At 38.2% G+C, this 20,812-nt stretch overlaps 1 protein-coding gene across 1 annotated transcript; it reads right to left on the reverse strand.

Moving 5' to 3' along the window:
• Positions 1 to 18,100: 18,100 nt before the first annotated feature.
• Positions 18,101 to 19,947, reverse strand: LOC102398198 (homeobox protein ESX1). Its single transcript, XM_006044239.4, has 3 exons — positions 19,694 to 19,947; positions 19,165 to 19,504; positions 18,101 to 18,461 (listed from the first exon to the last, which is right to left on the reverse strand). The coding sequence occupies exons 1-3, from the start codon at positions 19,770 to 19,772 to the stop codon at positions 18,386 to 18,388; spliced, it is 495 nt and encodes a 164-aa protein (XP_006044301.3). The 5' UTR covers positions 19,773 to 19,947; the 3' UTR covers positions 18,101 to 18,385.
• Between the last annotated feature and the right edge of the window lie 865 nt (positions 19,948 to 20,812).

The following is a 20,812-nucleotide window of genomic DNA, read 5'->3' on the forward strand; positions in this document are numbered from 1 at the left end:
ACCTTCCGTGTCGATTTTCTGTTGAATTACATGAAGCTTAACATGTAAAACACCCGCCATTGCTTAGGAGACCTAACTTACATACATAGTATTGTTTTTTTTTTTCTTTTAAGAGTGTTAAAATCTTTATTTTTACCCCACAGCCTTGTAGATTTTCTTTTACCTGAATCTTATTTTTCATTAAATGAAACAGAGCATGTAAAATACGCAGGACATGCTTAGTAGAGTTAAGTAAAATACTGAATGTTTTTAAGAGAATTGAAATTGAGTTTTTTCCCCCCAAAATCTAACAGACAATGCACTTATCAACAAAGTTTAATAAGTATAGATAATTAGGCTCACCGATACATCATCTTTCACCTACTAATTACTTTCTTAAAGCCTCTGCGCCTCAGTTTCCTCATATATAAAATGGCAATGTTGATAACACTACTCGTAGATTTTCTTTTCGATTAAATGAAGAGGCGCATGCAAAACAACCAGCTCATTGCTTAGAAGGTCTAAGCAACTCACTAAATTTTTTTTTAATACAGAGAATTGAAATTGGGTTTTTTTCCCCAACACGCTAGCCAGACAATGTCCTTTCCCACACAGTTTACTAAATAGATAAACACACTCAACAAAAAGCATGTATTTCCCCAACTAGTAACGACAGTAAGGTCTCTGTGTCTCAGTTTTCCGCATCTATCAAATGGGAATGTTGATAACACCTTCCTCGTGCATTTTCTTTGTAATTAAATGAAGCAGAGCATGTAAAACACTGAGGACATGCTGAGTAGAGTAACATACTTCATTTGGGCTTTTTTAAAAATAGAATAGAAATCAAGTTTTTCCCCCAAACATTCTAGATAGACGATGCCCTTTCCCACAAAGTTTACTACATATAGATAAATACGGTTAGCAAAAGCATCTCTCTCACTTACTAGCAAATTCATTAATGCCTCAGCTTCCTGAAGTATAAATGGGAATATTGACAACAATTTCAGCGTAGATTTTGTTTTCAATTAAATGAAGCAGACCGTCTAAAATCCAAGGACATTGCTTAGCAGTCTAAGGAACATACTTAATTTTTTTTTTTTTTTTTTTTTTCAGAAGAATGAGTTGAAATCGAGATTTTCCCCCAATAATCTGGACCGACAATGCACTTTCCCACAAAGTTTCCTAAGTGTAGATCTGTACACTCACCGAAAAGCATCTCTTTCCCTTTCTAGTAACTTCATTAATACCTCTGGGCCTCAGTTTCCTCATCTATAAAATGGGAACGTTGATTCCACCTTCTGTGTAGTTTTTCTTTTGCATTAAATGCAGGCAAGCAGGTAAAACAAGACAGACTTTGCTTGGTAGATCTAAGTATCATACCTAATTTTGTTTTTTTTTCTAATAGAAGGAGTTGACATGGAGCTTCTTTCACCAGCAATCTACAGACAGTGCCATTTTTGCAAATTTTACTGTGTCCATAAATACGCTCACCATAAACCATCTCTTTCACGTATTAGGAACTTGCTTAATGCCTCTGTGCCTCAGTTTACTCATCTATAAAATGGGAGTGCTCTTTTTCTTTTAATTAAATGAAACAGAGCATATGACACATCCAGGATGTTACTTAGTAGATCTGAGTAAACCACTTCATTTCTTTTTTTTAGAACAGAGAGTTGAAATTGAGTTTTTTTCTCCCACAATCTAGAAAGACAATGCCCTTTTCGACAAAGTTGATTGAGTGTAGATACATACACTCTCAAAGACATCATCTGTTTCACTTCTTGTAACTTCATTACTGCCTCTGTGCCTCAGTTTCCTCATCTGCAAAATGGGAATATTGACACCACCTTTCCCGTAGATTTTCTTTTGAATTAAATGAAGCTTAACCTGTAAAACACCCACCATGGCTTAGGAGATCTAACTAACATACATAATATTGTTTAGTTTTTCTTTAAGAGTGTTAAAATCTTTATTTTTACCCCACAGCCTTGTAGATTTTCTTGGACCTTACTGATTCTTAGTTTTCATTAAATGAAACAGAGCATGTAAAATACGCAGGACATGCTTAGTACAGTAACATACTGAATGTTTTTATGAGAATTGAAATTGAGTTTTTCCCCCCAAAATCTAACAGACAATGCCCTTGTCAACAAAGTTTAGTAAGTATAGATAAATAGGCTCACCGATACATCATCATTCACCTACTAATTACTTTCTTAAAGCCTCTGCGCCTCAGTTTCCTCATATATAAAATGAGAATGTTGATAGCACTTTACTCGTAGATTTTCTTTATGATTAAATGGAGAGGAGCGTGCAAAACAACCAGGACATTGCTTAGAAGATCTAAGCAACTCACTTAATTTTTTTTTAATACAGAGAATTGAAATTCGGTTTTTTCCCCAACACTCTAGCCAGACAAGGCCCTTTCCCACACAGTTTACTAAACAGATAAACACGCTCAACAAAAAGCATGTACTAGTAACGACAGAAATGTCTCTGTGTCTCAGTTTCCTCATCTATCAAACGGGAATGTTGATAACACCGTCCTCGTGCATTTTCTTTGTAATTAAATGAAGCGGAGCATGTAAAACACTGGGGACATGCTTAGTAGAGTTAAGTAACATACTTCATTTGGGCTTTTTTTAAATAGAATTGAAATTAAGTTTTCCCTCCCAAAATTCTAGATAGACGATGCCCTTACCCACAAGTTTACTAAATATAGATAAATACGGTTAGCAAAAGCATCTCTCTCACTTACTAGCAATTTCATTAATGCCTCAGCTTCCTGAAGTATAAATGGGAATACTGGCAACAATTTCAGCGTAGATTTTGTTTTCAATTAAATGGAGCAGACCGTTTAAAACACTGAGGACATTGCTTAGGAGTCTAAGAAACATACTTAATCTTTTTTTTTTTTTTTTTTCAGAAGAATGAGTTGAAATCGAGATTTTTCCCTAATAATCTGGACCAGCAATGCACTTTCCCACAAAGTTTCCTAAGTGTAGATCTGTACACTCACCGAAAAGCATCTCTATCAATTTCTAGTAACTTCATTAATACCTCTGGGCCTCAGTTTCCTCATGTTTAACATGGGAACGTTGATTCCACCTTCTGTGTAGTTTTTCTTTTGCATTAAATGCAGGCAAGCAAGTAAATCAAGACAGACTTTGCTTGGTCGATCTAAGTATCATACCTATTTTTGTTTTTTTTTTCTAGTAGATGGAGTTGACATTGAGCTTTTTTCACCAGCAATCTCCAGAGTGTGCCATTTCTGCAAATTTTACTGTGTCCATAAATATGCTCACCATATACCATCTCTTTCACTTATTACGAACTTCCTTAATGCCTCTGTGCCTCAGTTTACTCATCTATAAAATGGGAGTGCTTTTTTAAAAAATTAAACGAAACAGAGCATATGACACATCCAGGATGTTACTTAGAAGATCTAAGTAAAATACTTCATTTCTTTTTTTTAGAAGAGACAGTTGAAATTGAGTTTTTTTCTTCAACAATCTAGATAGACAGTGCCCTTTTCCACAAAGTTGATTGAGTGTAGATAAATACACTCTCAAAGACATCATCCGTTTCACTCCTTGAAACTTCTTTACTGCCTCTGTGCCTCAGTTTCCTCATCTGTAAAATGGGAATATTGACCACACCTTCCGTGTCGATTTTCTGTTGAATTACATGAAGCTTAACATGTAAAACACCCGCCATTGCTTAGGAGACCTAACTTACATACATAGTATTGTTTTTTTTTTCTTTTAAGAGTGTTTAAATCTTTATTTTTACCCCACAGCCTTGTAGATTTTCTTTTACCTGAATCTTATTTTTCATTAAATGAAACAGAGCATGTAAAATACGCAGGACATGCTTAGTAGAGTTAAGTAAAATACTGAATGTTTTTAAGAGAATTGAAATTGAGTTTTTCCCCCCAAAATCTAACAGACAATGCACTTATCAACAAAGTTTAATAAGTATAGATAATTAGGCTCACCGATACATCATCTTTCACCTACTAATTACTTTCTTAAAGCCTCTGCGCCTCAGTTTCCTCATATATAAAATGGCAATGTTGATAACACTACTCGTAGATTTTCTTTTCGATTAAATGAAGAGGCGCATGCAAAACAACCAGCTCATTGCTTAGAAGGTCTAAGCAACTCACTAAATTTTTTTTTAATACAGAGAATTGAAATTGGGTTTTTTCCCCAACACGCTAGCCAGACAATGTCCTTTCCCACACAGTTTACTAAATAGATAAACACACTCAACAAAAAGCATGTATTTCCCCAACTAGTAACGACAGTAAGGTCTCTGTGTCTCAGTTTTCCGCATCTATCAAATGGGAATGTTGATAACACCTTCCTCGTGCATTTTCTTTGTAATTAAATGAAGCAGAGCATGTAAAACACTGAGGACATGCTGAGTAGAGTAACATACTTCATTTGGGCTTTTTAAAAAATAGAATAGAAATCAAGTTTTTCCCCCAAACATTCTAGATAGACGATGCCCTTTCCCACAAAGTTTACTACATATAGATAAATACGGTTAGCAAAAGCATCTCTCTCACTTACTAGCAAATTCATTAATGCCTCAGCTTCCTGAAGTATAAATGGGAATATTGACAACAATTTCAGCGTAGATTTTGTTTTCAATTAAATGAAGCAGACCGTCTAAAATCCAAGGACATTGCTTAGCAGTCTAAGGAACATACTTAATTTTGTTTTTTGTTTATTTATTTTTTTTTTTTCAGAAGAATGAGTTGAAATCGAGATTTTCCCCCAATAATCTGGACCGACAATGCACTTTCCCACAAAGTTTCCTAAGTGTAGATCTGTACACTCACCGAAAAGCATCTCTTTCCCTTTCTAGTAACTTCATTAATACCTCTGGGCCTCAGTTTCCTCATCTATAAAATGGGAACGTTGATTCCACCTTCTGTGTAGTTTTTCTTTTGCATTAAATGCAGGCAAGCAGGTAAAACAAGACAGACTTTGCTTGGTAGATCTAAGTATCATACCTAATTTTGTTTTTTTTTCTAATAGAAGGAGTTGACATGGAGCTTCTTTCACCAGCAATCTACAGACAGTGCCATTTTTGCAAATTTTACTGTGTCCATAAATACGCTCACCATAAACCATCTCTTTCACGTATTAGGAACTTGCTTAATGCCTCTGTGCCTCAGTTTACTCATCTATAAAATGGGAGTGCTCTTTTTCTTTTAATTAAATGAAACAGAGCATATGACACATCCAGGATGTTACTTAGTAGATCTGAGTAAACCACTTCATTTCTTTTTTTTAGAACAGAGAGTTGAAATTGAGTTTTTTTCTCCCACAATCTAGAAAGACAATGCCCTTTTCGACAAAGTTGATTGAGTGTAGATACATACACTCTCAAAGACATCATCTGTTTCACTTCTTGTAACTTCATTACTGCCTCTGTGCCTCAGTTTCCTCATCTGCAAAATGGGAATATTGACACCACCTTTCCCGTAGATTTTCTTTTGAATTAAATGAAGCTTAACCTGTAAAACACCCACCATGGCTTAGGAGATCTAACTAACATACATAATATTGTTTAGTTTTTCTTTAAGAGTGTTAAAATCTTTATTTTTACCCCACAGCCTTGTAGATTTTCTTGGACCTTACTGATTCTTAGTTTTCATTAAATGAAACAGAGCATGTAAAATACGCAGGACATGCTTAGTAAAGTAACATACTGAATGTTTTTATGAGAATTGAAATTGAGTTTTTTCCCCCCAAAATCTAACAGACAATGCCCTTGTCAACAAAGTTTAGTAAGTATAGATAAATAGGCTCACCGATACATCATCATTCACCTACTAATTACTTTCTTAAAGCCTCTGCGCCTCAGTTTCCTCATATATAAAATGAGAATGTTGATAGCACTTTACTCGTAGATTTTCTTTATGATTAAATGGAGAGGAGCGTGCAAAACAACCAGGACATTGCTTAGAAGATCTAAGCAACTCACTTAATTTTTTTTTAATACAGAGAATTGAAATTCGGTTTTTTCCCCAACACTCTAGCCAGACAAGGCCCTTTCCCACACAGTTTACTAAACAGATAAACACGCTCAACAAAAAGCATGTACTAGTAACGACAGAAATGTCTCTGTGTCTCAGTTTCCTCATCTATCAAACGGGAATGTTGATAACACCGTCCTCGTGCATTTTCTTTGTAATTAAATGAAGCGGAGCATGTAAAACACTGGGGACATGCTTAGTAGAGTTAAGTAACATACTTCATTTGGGCTTTTTTTAAATAGAATTGAAATTAAGTTTTCCCTCCCAAAATTCTAGATAGACGATGCCCTTACCCACAAGTTTACTAAATATAGATAAATACGGTTAGCAAAAGCATCTCTCTCACTTACTAGCAATTTCATTAATGCCTCAGCTTCCTGAAGTATAAATGGGAATACTGGCAACAATTTCAGCGTAGATTTTGTTTTCAATTAAATGGAGCAGACCGTTTAAAACACTGAGGACATTGCTTAGGAGTCTAAGAAACATACTTAATCTTTTTTTTTTTTTTTTTCAGAAGAATGAGTTGAAATCGAGATTTTTCCCTAATAATCTGGACCAGCAATGCACTTTCCCACAAAGTTTCCTAAGTGTAGATCTGTACACTCACCAAAAAGCATCTCTATCAATTTCTAGTAACTTCATTAATACCTCTGGGCCTCAGTTTCCTCATGTTTAACATGGGAACGTTGATTCCACCTTCTGTGTAGTTTTTCTTTTGCATTAAATGCAGGCAAGCAAGTAAATCAAGACAGACTTTGCTTGGTCGATCTAAGTATCATACCTATTTTTGTTTTTTTTTCTAGTAGATGGAGTTGACATTGAGCTTTTTTCACCAGCAATCTACAGACAGTGCCATTTCTGCAAATTTTACTGTGTCCATAAATATGCTCACCATATACCATCTCTTTCACTTATTACGAACTTCCTTAATGCCTCTGTGCCTCAGTTTACTCATCTATAAAATGGGAGTGCTTTTTTAAAAAATTAAACGAAACAGAGCATATGACACATCCAGGATGTTACTTAGAAGATCTAAGTAAAATACTTCATTTCTTTTTTTTAGAAGAGACAGTTGAAATTGAGTTTTTTTCTTCAACAATCTAGATAGACAGTGCCCTTTTCCACAAAGTTGATTGAGTGTAGATAAATACACTCTCAAAGACATCATCCGTTTCACTCCTTGAAACTTCATTACTGCCTCTGTGCCTCAGTTTCCTCATCTGTAAAATGGGAATATTGACCACACCTTCCGTGTCGATTTTCTGTTGAATTACATGAAGCTTAACATGTAAAACACCCGCCATTGCTTAGGAGACCTAACTTACATACATAGTATTGTTTTTTTTTTTTCTTTTAAGAGTGTTTAAATCTTTATTTTTACCCCACAGCCTTGTAGATTTTCTTTTACCTGAATCTTATTTTTCATTAAATGAAACAGAGCATGTAAAATACGCAGGACATGCTTAGTAGAGTTAAGTAAAATACTGAATGTTTTTAAGAGAATTGAAATTGAGTTTTTCCCCCCAAAATCTAACAGACAATGCACTTATCAACAAAGTTTAATAAGTATAGATAATTAGGCTCACCGATACATCATCTTTCACCTACTAATTACTTTCTTAAAGCCTCTGCGCCTCAGTTTCCTCATATATAAAATGGCAATGTTGATAACACTACTCGTAGATTTTCTTTTCGATTAAATGAAGAGGCGCATGCAAAACAACCAGCTCATTGCTTAGAAGGTCTAAGCAACTCACTAAATTTTTTTTTAATACAGAGAATTGAAATTGGGTTTTTTCCCCAACACGCTAGCCAGACAATGTCCTTTCCCACACAGTTTACTAAATAGATAAACACACTCAACAAAAAGCATGTATTTCCCTAACTAGTAACGACAGTAAGGTCTCTGTGTCTCAGTTTTCCGCATCTATCAAATGGGAATGTTGATAACACCTTCCTCGTGCATTTTCTTTGTAATTAAATGAAGCAGAGCATGTAAAACACTGAGGACATGCTGAGTAGAGTAACATACTTCATTTGGGCTTTTTAAAAAATAGAATAGAAATCAAGTTTTTCCCCCAAACATTCTAGATAGACGATGCCCTTTCCCACAAAGTTTACTACATATAGATAAATACGGTTAGCAAAAGCATCTCTCTCACTTACTAGCAAATTCATTAATGCCTCAGCTTCCTGAAGTATAAATGGGAATATTGACAACAATTTCAGCGTAGATTTTGTTTTCAATTAAATGAAGCAGACCGTCTAAAATCCAAGGACATTGCTTAGCAGTCTAAAAAACATACTTAATTTTGTTTTTGTTTTTGTTTTTTTTTTTTTTCAGAAGAATGAGTTGAAATCGAGATTTTTCCCCAATAATCTGGACCGACAATGCACTTTCCCACAAAGTTTCCTAAGTGTAGATCTGTACACTCACCGAAAAGCATCTCTTTCCCTTTCTAGTAACTTCATTAATACCTCTGGGCCTCAGTTTCCTCATCTATAAAATGGGAACGTTGATTCCACCTTCTGTGTAGTTTTTCTTTTGCATTAAATGCAGGCAAGCAGGTAAAACAAGACAGACTTTGCTTGGTAGATCTAAGTATCATACCTAATTTTGTTTTTTTTCTAACAGAAGGAGTTGACATGGAGCTTCTTTCACCAGCAATCTACAGACAGTGCCATTTCTGCAAATTTTACTGTGTCCATAAATACGCTCACCATAAACCATCTCTTTCACGTATTAGGAACTTGCTTAATGCCTCTGTGCCTCAGTTTACTCATCTATAAAATGGGAGTGCTCTTTTTCTTTTAATTAAATGAAACAGAGCATATGACACATCCAGGATGTTACTTAGTAGATCTGAGTAAACCACTTCATTTCTTTTTTTTAGAACAGAGAGTTGAAATTGAGTTTTTTTCTCCCACAATCTAGAAAGACAATGCCCTTTTCGACAAAGTTGATTGAGTGTAGATACATACACTCTCAAAGACATCATCTGTTTCACTTCTTGTAACTTCATTACTGCCTCTGTGCCTCAGTTTCCTCATCTGCAAAATGGGAATATTGACACCACCTTTCCCGTAGATTTTCTTTTGAATTAAATGAAGCTTAACCTGTAAAACACCCACCATGGCTTAGGAGATCTAACTAACATACATAATATTGTTTAGTTTTTCTTTAAGAGTGTTAAAATCTTTATTTTTACCCCACAGCCTTGTAGATTTTCTTGGACCTTACTGATTCTTAGTTTTCATTAAATGAAACAGAGCATGTAAAATACGCAGGACATGCTTAGTAAAGTAACATACTGAATGTTTTTATGAGAATTGAAATTGAGTTTTTTCCCCCCAAAATCTAACAGACAATGCCCTTGTCAACAAAGTTTAGTAAGTATAGATAAATAGGCTCACCGATACATCATCATTCACCTACTAATTACTTTCTTAAAGCCTCTGCGCCTCAGTTTCCTCATATATAAAATGAGAATGTTGATAGCACTTTACTCGTAGATTTTCTTTATGATTAAATGGAGAGGAGCGTGCAAAACAACCAGGACATTGCTTAGAAGATCTAAGCAACTCACTTAATTTTTTTTTAATACAGAGAATTGAAATTCGGTTTTTTCCCCAACACTCTAGCCAGACAAGGCCCTTTCCCACACAGTTTACTAAACAGATAAACACGCTCAACAAAAAGCATGTACTAGTAACGACAGAAATGTCTCTGTGTCTCAGTTTCCTCATCTATCAAACGGGAATGTTGATAACACCGTCCTCGTGCATTTTCTTTGTAATTAAATGAAGCGGAGCATGTAAAACACTGGGGACATGCTTAGTAGAGTTAAGTAACATACTTCATTTGGGCTTTTTTTAAATAGAATTGAAATTAAGTTTTCCCTCCCAAAATTCTAGATAGACGATGCCCTTACCCACAAGTTTACTAAATATAGATAAATACGGTTAGCAAAAGCATCTCTCTCACTTACTAGCAATTTCATTAATGCCTCAGCTTCCTGAAGTATAAATGGGAATACTGGCAACAATTTCAGCGTAGATTTTGTTTTCAATTAAATGGAGCAGACCGTTTAAAACACTGAGGACATTGCTTAGGAGTCTAAGAAACATACTTAATCTTTTTTTTTTTTTTTTTTTCAGAAGAATGAGTTGAAATCGAGATTTTTCCCTAATAATCTGGACCAGCAATGCACTTTCCCACAAAGTTTCCTAAGTGTAGATCTGTACACTCACCAAAAAGCATCTCTATCAATTTCTAGTAACTTCATTAATACCTCTGGGCCTCAGTTTCCTCATGTTTAACATGGGAACGTTGATTCCACCTTCTGTGTAGTTTTTCTTTTGCATTAAATGCAGGCAAGCAGGTAAATCAAGACAGACTTTGCTTGGTCGATCTAAGTATCATACCTATTTTTGTTTTTTTTTTTCTAGTAGATGGAGTTGACATTGAGCTTTTTTCACCAGCAATCTCCAGACTGTGCCATTTCTGCAAATTTTACTGTGTCCATAAATATGCTCACCATATACCATCTCTTTCACTTATTACGAACCTCCTTAATGCCTCTGTGCCTCAGTTTACTCATCTATAAAATGGGAGTGCTTTTTTAAAAAATTAAACGAAACAGAGCATATGACACATCCAGGATGTTACTTAGAAGATCTAAGTAAAATACTTCATTTCTTTTTTTTAGAAGAGACAGTTGAAATTGAGTTTTTTTCTTCAACAATCTAGATAGACAGTGCCCTTTTCCACAAAGTTGATTGAGTGTAGATAAATACACTCTCAAAGACATCATCCGTTTCACTCCTTGAAACTTCATTACTGCCTCTGTGCCTCAGTTTCCTCATCTGTAAAATGGGAATATTGACCACACCTTCCGTGTCGATTTTCTGTTGAATTACATGAAGCTTAACATGTAAAACACCCGCCATTGCTTAGGAGACCTAACTTACATACATAGTATTGTTTTTTTTTTTTCTTTTAAGAGTGTTAAAATCTTTATTTTTACCCCACAGCCTTGTAGATTTTCTTTTACCTGAATCTTATTTTTCATTAAATGAAACAGAGCATGTAAAATACGCAGGACATGCTTAGTAGAGTTAAGTAAAATACTGAATGTTTTTAAGAGAATTGAAATTGAGTTTTTCCCCCCAAAATCTAACAGACAATGCACTTATCAACAAAGTTTAATAAGTATAGATAATTAGGCTCACCGATACATCATCTTTCACCTACTAATTACTTTCTTAAAGCCTCTGCGCCTCAGTTTCCTCATATATAAAATGGCAATGTTGATAACACTACTCGTAGATTTTCTTTTCGATTAAATGAAGAGGCGCATGCAAAACAACCAGCTCATTGCTTAGAAGGTCTAAGCAACTCACTAAATTTTTTTTTAATACAGAGAATTGAAATTGGGTTTTTTCCCCAACACGCTAGCCAGACAATGTCCTTTCCCACACAGTTTACTAAATAGATAAACACACTCAACAAAAAGCATGTATTTCCCCAACTAGTAACGACAGTAAGGTCTCTGTGTCTCAGTTTTCCTCATCTATCAAATGGGAATGTTGATAACACCTTCCTCGTGCATTTTCTTTGTAATTAAATGAAGCAGAGCATGTAAAACACTGAGGACATGCTGAGTAGAGTAACATACTTCATTTGGGCTTTTTTAAAAATAGAATAGAAATCAAGTTTTTCCCCCAAACATTCTAGATAGACGATGCCCTTTCCCACAAAGTTTACTACATATAGATAAATACGGTTAGCAAAAGCATCTCTCTCACTTACTAGCAAATTCATTAATGCCTCAGCTTCCTGAAGTATAAATGGGAATATTGACAACAATTTCAGCGTAGATTTTGTTTTCAATTAAATGAAGCAGACCGTCTAAAATCCAAGGACATTGCTTAGCAGTCTAAGGAACATACTTAATTTTGTTTTTTGTTTGTTTTTTTTTTTTTTTCAGAAGAATGAGTTGAAATCGAGATTTTTCCCCAATAATCTGGACCGACAATGCACTTTCCCACAAAGTTTCCTAAGTGTAGATCTGTACACTCACCGAAAAGCATCTCTTTCCCTTTCTAGTAACTTCATTAATACCTCTGGGCCTCAGTTTCCTCATCTATAAAATGGGAACGTTGATTCCACCTTCTGTGTAGTTTTTCTTTTGCATTAAATGCAGGCAAGCAGGTAAAACAAGACAGACTTTGCTTGGTAGATCTAAGTATCATACCTAATTTTGTTTTTTTTCTAATAGAAGGAGTTGACATGGAGCTTCTTTCACCAGCAATCTACAGACAGTGCCATTTTTGCAAATTTTACTGTGTCCATAAATACGCTCACCATAAACCATCTCTTTCACGTATTAGGAACTTGCTTAATGCCTCTGTGCCTCAGTTTACTCATCTATAAAATGGGAGTGCTCTTTTTCTTTTAATTAAATGAAACAGAGCATATGACACATCCAGGATGTTACTTAGTAGATCTAAGTAAACTACTTCATTTCTTTTTTTTAGAACAGAGAGTTGAAATTGAGTTTTTTTCTCCCACAATCTAGAAAGATAATGCCCTTTTCCACAAAGTTGATTGAGTGTAGATACATCACTCTCAAAGACATCATCTGTTTCATTTCTTGTAACTTAATTACTGCCTCTGTGCCTCAGTTTCCTCATCTGTAAAATGGGAATATTGACACCACCTTTCCCGTAGATTTTCTTTTGTATTAAATGAAGCTTAACCTGTAAAACACCCACCATTGCTTAGGAGATCTAACTAACATACATAATATTGTTTATTTTTTCTTTAAGAGTGTTAAAATCTTTATTTTTACCCCACAGCCTTGTAGATTTTCTTGGACCTCACTGATTCTTATTTTTCATGAAATGAAACAGAGCATGTAAAATACGCAGGACATGCTTAGTAGAGTCAAGTAACCTACTGAATGTTTTTAAGAGAATTGAAATTGAGTTTTTTCCCCAAAAATCTAACAGACAATGCCCTTATCAACAAAGTTTAGTAAGTATAGATAAGTAGGCTCACCGATACATCATCTTTCACCTACTAATTACTTTCTTAAAGCCTCTGCTCCTCAGTTTCCTCATATATAAAATGGGAATGTTGATAACACTTTACTCGTCGATTTTCTTTATGATTAAATGGAGAGGAGCGCGCAAAAGAACCAGGACATTGCTTAGAAGATCTAAGCAACTCAATTTTTTTTGTTTTAATACAGAGAATTGAAATTGGGTTTTTTCCCCAACCCTCTCGCCGGACAATATCCTTTCCCACACAGTTTACTAAATAAACACGCTCAACCAAAAGCAGGTATTTCCCTAAGTAGTAAAGACAGTAATGTCTCTGTGTCTCAGTTTCCTCATCTATCAAACGGGAATGTTGATAACACCTTCCTCGTGCATTTTCTTTGTAATTAAATGAAGCAGAGCATGTAAAATACTGAGGACATGCTTCAGAGAGTAACATACTTCATTTGGTTTTTTTTTTTTTTTTAATAGAATAGAAATCAAGTTTTTCCTCCAAACATTCTAGATAGATGATGCTTTTCCCACAAAGTTTACTAAATATAGATATATATGTTTAGCAAAAGCATCTCTCTCACTTAGTAGCAATTTCATTAATGCCTCAGCTATCTGAAGTATAAATGGGAATATTGACAACAATTTCAGCGTAGATTTTGTTTTCAATTTAATGAAGCAGAACATCTAAAATCCAAGGACATTGCTTAGCAGTCTAAGTAACATACTTAATTTTGTTGTTTTTTTTTTTTTTTTTCAGAAGAATGTGTTGAAATCGAAATTTTTCCCCAATAATCTGGACCGACAATGCACTTTTCCACAAAGTTTCCTAAGTGTAGATCTGTACACTCACCAAAAAGCATCTCTTTCACTTTCTAGTAACTTCATTAATACCTCTGGGCCTCAGTTTCCTCATGTATAAAATGGATACGTTGATTCCATCTTCTATGAAGTTTTTCTTTTGAATTAAATGCAGGCAAGCAGGTAAAACAAGACAGACTTTACTTTTAGATCTAAGTATCATACCTAATTTTGTTTTTTTTTTCTAATAGATGGAGTTGACATTGAACTTTTTTCACCAAAAATCTACAAGGCTGTGGGGTAAATATAAAGATTTTAACACTCTTAAAAGAACACAAACACTGTTATATATGTTAGTTAGATCTCATAAGCAGTGGTGGGTGTTTTACATGTTAAGCTTCATTTAATTCAGAAGAAAATTTACGAGTAAGGTGTTGTCAATATTCCCATTTTACAGATGAGGAAACTGAGGCACAGAGGTAGTAATGAAGTATAAGAAGTGAAACGGATGATGTCTTTGAGAGTGTATTTATCTACACTCAATCAAGTTTTTGGAAAAGGGCATTGTCTTATCTAGATTGTTGGAGAAAAAAAACTCAATTTCAACTGTCTCTTCTAAAAAAAAGAAATGAAGTATTTTACTTAGATATTCTAAGTAACATCCTGGATGTGTCATATGCTCTGTTTCATTTAATTCAGAAAAAAAGAGCACTCCAATTTTATAGATGAGTAAACTGAGGCACAGAGGCATTAAGGAAGTTACTAATAAGTGAAAGAGATGCTCTAGGCTTCCCTGGTGGCTCAGAGGATAATGCATCTGACTGCAATTCAGGAGACCTGGGTTCGATTCCTGGGTTGTGAAGATCCCCTGGAGAAGGAAATGGCAACCCACTCCAGTATTCTTGCCTGGAGAATCCCATGGATAGAGGAGCCTGGCGGGCTACAGTCCATGGGGTCGCAAAGAGTCGGACACGACTGAGTGACTTCACTCACTCACTCACTCATGGTCAGTGTATTTATGGACACAGTAAAATTTGCAGAAGTGGCACTGTCTGTAGATTGTTGGTGAAAAAAGCTCAATGTCAACTCCTTCTATTAGAAAAAAACCAAAATTAGGTATGATACTTATATCTACCAAGCAAAGTCTGTCTTGTTTTACCTGCTTGCTTGCATTTAATTCAAAAGAAAAACTACACAGAAGGTGGAATCAACGTTCCCATTTTATAGAGGAGAAAACTGAGGCCCAGAGGTATTAATGAAGTTATTAGAAAGTGAAAGAGAATCTTTTTGGGGAGTGTACAGATCTATACTTGGGAAAATTTGTGGGAAAGTGCATTGTCCGTCCAGATTATTGGGGAAAAGTCTGGATTTCAACTCAAAAAAAAAAAAAAATTAAGCATGTTACTTAGACTGCTAAGCAATGTCCTTGGATTTTAGACGGTCTGCTCTTAATTGAAAACAAAATCTACGAGGTAATTGTTGTCAATATTCCCATTTATACTTCAGGAAGCTGAGGCATTAATCAGGAATAGAGTCACCCTCAGTGTGGGGGAAGCTGATCATATTAAAAGTTCCTTTCAGTTGTAAAAGAATGAAACTAGAACACTTTCTAAAACCATACACAAAAAGAAACTCACAATGGATTAAAGATCTAAGTGTAAGACCAGAAACTATAAAGCTCCTAGAGGAAAACATAGGCAAAACACTCTCTGACATACATCACAGCAGGATCCTCTATGACCCACCTTCCAGAATAACGGAAATAAAAGCAAAAATAAACAAATTGGACCGAATTAAACTTAAAACTTTTGCACAATGAAGGAAACTATAAGCAAGGTGACAAGACAGCCTTCAGAATGGGAGAAAATAATAGCAATCGAAACAACTGACAAAGAATTAATCTCTAAAATATAGAAGCAGCTCCTGCAGCTCAATTCCAGAAAAATAAACGACCCAATCAAAAAATGGGCCAAAGAACTAAAAAGACATTTCTCCAAAGAAGACATACAGATGGCTAACAAACACATGACAAGATGCTCAACATCACTCATTATCAGAGAAATGCAAATCAAAACCACAATGAGGTACCATTTCACGCCAGCCAGTCAGAATGGCTGCTATCCACAAGTCTACAAACAATAAATGCTGGAGAGGGTGTGGAGAAAAAAGAACACTCCTATACTGTTGGTGGGAATGCAAAGTAGTACAGCCACTACGGAGAACAGGGTGGAGATTCCTTAAAAAACTGGAAATAGAACTGCCATATGACTCAGCAATCCCACTGCTGGGCATACACACTGAGGAAACCAGAATTGAGAGACACGTGTACCCCAATGTTCATCGCAGCACTGTTTATAATAGCCAGGACATGGAAGCAACCTAGATGTCCATCAGCAGATGAATGGATAAGAAAGTCATGGTACATATACCCAATGGAGTATTACTCAGCCATTAAAAAGAATACATTTGAATCAGTTCTAATGAGATGGATGAAACTGGAGCCTATTATACAGAGTGAAGTAAGTCAGAAAGAAAAACACCAATACAGTATATTGACGCATATATATGGAATTTAGAAAGATGGTAACGATGACCCTATATGCGAGACAGTAAAAGAGACACAGATGTAAAGAACAGTCTTTTGGACTCTGTGGGAGAAGGAGAGGGTGGGATGATTTGAGAGGGTAGTGTTGAAACGTGTATACTATCATATGTGAAGTGGATCGCTGGTCCAGGTTTGATGCATGAGATAGGGTGCTCAGGGCTGGTGCACTGGGAGGACCCTGGGGGATGGGATGGGGAGGGAGGTGGGAGGGGGATTCTGAATGTGAAACACATGTATGCCTGTGACTGATTAGTGTTGATGTATGGCAAAAACCACTACAATATTGTAAAGTAATTAGCCTCCAATTATAATTTTTTTAAAAAAGGAAAAAAAATTAAAAAAAATTTTCCTTCCATCTGAAGGAGATATTCAATATGAGCAAGTTGGATTTTTAAACAGGTTTCCCTCAAGACAAGGCAGGCCTGATTATGGAGGGCCCAGGGGGCTTGTGGCTTGTCTTACTGGCACATAAGAATTGCTGACACCGGGGACACTGCCTTGATATTTCAGCCTACAGAGGTGAGGAAAATTTAGCTTACCTGAGTCCAAGTTCACTATAAGTCACCACCACCAGTCCATCAGCCTGTATCCATCACTGCACTCACATAGGCACCATGAAGCAAAGCTAATAAACTCATTTGGGATTTTTGGATAAATACTCTCTTAATACAGCCTATGGTTTTCTACAGTCTCAAATGGTAATCTCGTGACCTACAAATCAGTCATCGCTGCCTGAGCAAACAAAAAAGTATTTCATGTGAACACAGGTAAAGAATCTGGCCTGAACTGAATGCTTCCCCCTCCCCAAAAAAGATTCCACAAAAACCACCTCTTTAAAACAATACCATCAAAAATATATCTTTTGATGTTAGAAAGTCCTCAAGAGGATATTCACTCATAAAGTTCAATTTGAGCCCCATCCACCAGGTGTATGGTTTGACTATATGCAATTCTCTTAAACTGTTCACTCTTAGCTCAGTGGCACTTTATTCAAAATTGTTTCAATTTTTAGACAAATTTCCAGTTTGTACATCTTGCTCCTACCCTCCACCATAATGTCACTATTTTAGCAATGATTTCAGGCTGACACATCATAGCATACCAAACATTAAGTGGTAGGGCTAGGACTTCCCTGGTGGTCCAGTGGCTAAGACTCCCCACTCCCAATGCTGGGACCTGGGTTCAATCCCTGGTTAGGGAACTAGATCCCACATACCCCCAACTAAGACCTGGTGCAACCAAATAAATATTTTTTTAAAAAGATGTAGGGCTGTCGCTTTCTACACTGCTTTACTGAAGACTAAAAACAATGGCAGGAGTGCCCTGCACTTTGACTTTTAAGCTGTCTCCCCATATCAGTCTCAGCCTAACTAAACAGACACTTACTCACATAGTGTATATGAAGTATTCCCTAACTCCAGTGCCTGAATATTTATAAATTCACTCATTTAGCTAAGAACTTTTTGGTCTTTTAAGTAATAGAGTTGAACCCTCTCATAACCTAGATCCTTAATGCATTACTGTGCACTTCCCAGATCAGACCCAGCCCCAACATGACTTCACAAAGTGCTCAATAAAGGATACCAGGAATAAAAGGATATCAGTTCAATAAAGAAAATTGAACTTTATTATGTTTAATTTTTCACAGGAAATAGGAACAACAGTGATTTCCTTTTCTTGCTCTTTTAGGAAATCACATTACTTCTGATAATTGGCAATTTCCATAAACTGGTGTTTACTTATCCCATTTCCACTTGCCAAAGCCCCCAAAGTTCAAAACTAATTTGCTAAACATGGAAAAGGCATCAAAAAAAGAAAAAACAAACAAACTTTAGAATGTCTAGGACGAAAGTGTCCAAGACTTGAAGCAGGTTTTATAATTTCTGCCCTCACAAATTGTTGTTTTCAGGCTTGTTGACCTGCGCTTTGATTTCGCTCCCATCGATTGGAATCGCAAGATCCTTCCTAAGGGGAGAAAATGGCAAATATTCAGTATTTGGAGTTGTGGACAGAATTAGATAAACGATGTACATTTTATGCTTGTTTTAAAATGTGTATTCTCCCAAATGCCCAGGGAACATACTTTTGTTAATACCCAGTTCCAGACTCTCTTTAGGGAGAATTTTCCTTTGTGCGCAAAATTTATGGGAGCGCTGAAAAAATCAGTATTCAATATTAAGCGTTTTTAATGCACTATTTAAGAATCAAGATTAAATGCACAGAGACTTCCCTGGTGGTCCAGTGGCTAAGACATCTCGCTCCCCAGGTAGGGGGCACAGTTCAATCCTTGGTCAGGGAGCTAGATCCCAGGTGCAACCAAATAAATATTTAAAGACTAAACGCGCAAAATTGCACGACCACCAAATTATCTAAAATTTTAAATAAAGGCAAGATTCAATCCTGCACTTGCACAACCGGGTCTCACTCGCCTCCCACTGACCTAAACCCCAATCCAATGAAACGTTATTCACCGAAACCTACGTTTCTGGAGTTAATTCACTCACTCACCGCACCACCCCAACCCGAGAGCCCAAGGGCCGGCAGCCTCCAAGGGCTTCGAGCCCCCCACCGAGTTCGGGCTCTGGGGGAAGGGACAGAGCCAAAGGCGTCGGGAGAAGAGCCCTAACGTCCCAGAACATTTTAGGCGCCTCCAGAGCAAGCTACTTACCGAGCGAACACATTGGGGTACTGGCTGCGCTGGAAAATGCTCTCCAGCTCCTTCAGTTGCAGCCGGCGGAACGAGCAGCGGTGGAAGCGTGGCTGCCTGTCCGAGGGCTGCGGATCCTCCACGTCCGCCTGCATCGGCTCCTGTGGAAACTCCTCCTCTTCGCCGTCGCCCTTCTGGATCTCGTCGACCATGGGGTCGGGAGCTCCCGCCCCAACCTGACCCTGTTCTGCTGCTGCTGCTGCTGCTGCCGCTGCCGCCGCTCCCGGCTCAGGTTCTGATCCCGACTCCTCCTCGACGGCGGCACTTGTTGCGATGCCCGAGACCTCGGTGGGCTTCGTACCTGGAAAGGAAAAAGACAAGAAGTCTGGGCGTCGAAGCGCCGAGTGTGCGGGGCGGCGGGAGGCGCAGGCCCGCGACCCGAGAGGCGACGGCGACCGCGCCGCAGCCGCGTCCCGTTCACTCGCCTCTCCCAGGGAAAGGGCCTTTCCCTCGAGTTCGCCAGAGGACCTATCCCGCTCCGGGCACTGACCGGGTTCTTCCTGGAGCTCGTCGACTCCCAGGTTGAGGTAACCGGAGTCTTCGTGAGGGCGTCCGGGCTCACGGTCCATGTCGCTAGCGCTGTCCAACCAGCTGTGCGCCTCGGCCGACTCTACGCTGTTGACGGCGGCGATCCAGAGGTCTGGTTCGCTGCGTTAGGAGTTTGTAGCTTCTCTGCGGCCGTTGACGCCCACGGCCACGCACTAGCTATTCGGCGTCGGCTACGCGACTCCCCAGTAACGGCGCGTGCGGTGGGCGTAGCCGTTGGGGCGTGCACGTGGACAGGGCGTGGCCATAGAGTAGAGGGATGCAGGTGGGGAGAGTCCTGGCAGGGGGCGAGGGGGTGGGGGCGCGCCAGCTCCCACTTGTGGCTGAGTTGAATACTACCAGCTCCTTCCTTGGGTCGGTCCTGAACTAAGGGCTTCTCCTGATTGTGCGAGCGGACTTGGGACGGGGGAGGGGGCAGGGAATGAGACCTCAATGAGGCGTGCCGGGAGCCTGGGAGAAATGTTGGGAGAACGTCTCTCCGCCTGGCCCTTGATGGGCTCAGGCTTGTTGCCATTAGTTCCTCCCCAACCCCCCGGCCCCCGGAGCGGGAGACACAGAGATGGGACTGGAGAAACCCTGGGGCCCCAGCAACCCCAGCCGGCTGAGACGACAGTCGTTCCCCCTTGTCGCGTGGGCTCTGAGCGCGACTCCCGTCTGAGAAGTCGGTAATTAATAGATGGGACTGTGATTCTGTTCCATTCGCTCTCAAGGTCCACGAAACGGGCTAGTGATTCAGACGGAAAGATTAGGTGCGAGACTACTTGCTGGGTTTTTGCAATAAAGCGCTGAAAGCAGAGCCCGTCTCGTTCCCTGGGGGGTACTGGGGGCACGAACTTGGGGCCGTATTTGCAGAGCACACAGTGTGCTCGGATGCCTGCTGCGAGAAATCCAGCCTGTTCCTTGCAAATACAACAAGTAATCGAAAGTTGTACTAACCTACGTCAGAGGGCAAGTGTAGAACACTGCACGTGGCCCTTGCTTTGACCCTGGACGCGATTGTGGAGGATACGGCATCTGCTTTGCTATGCTCCGCTACCGCGTTTGGGGCTGCCGGCCCTCTGCA

The sequence above is a fragment of the Bubalus bubalis genome, chromosome X, assembly GCF_019923935.1.
Source record: "Bubalus bubalis isolate 160015118507 breed Murrah chromosome X, NDDB_SH_1, whole genome shotgun sequence".
NCBI classification, from domain to species: Eukaryota; Metazoa; Chordata; class Mammalia; order Artiodactyla; family Bovidae; genus Bubalus; species Bubalus bubalis.

Coding starts and splice junctions, on each gene's coding strand:
- LOC102398198 (XM_006044239.4), bottom strand. CDS start 19,772: ATGGACCGTGAGCCCGGACGCCCTCACGAAGACTCCGGTTACCTCAAC. Junction 19,505..19,693: donor CGAGCTCCAGGAAGAACCCG/GTCAGTGCCCGG, acceptor TTTCCTTTCCAG/GTACGAAGCCCACCGAGGTC. Junction 18,462..19,164: donor TACCCCAATGTGTTCGCTCG/GTAAGTAGCTTG, acceptor TTCTCCCCTTAG/GAAGGATCTTGCGATTCCAA.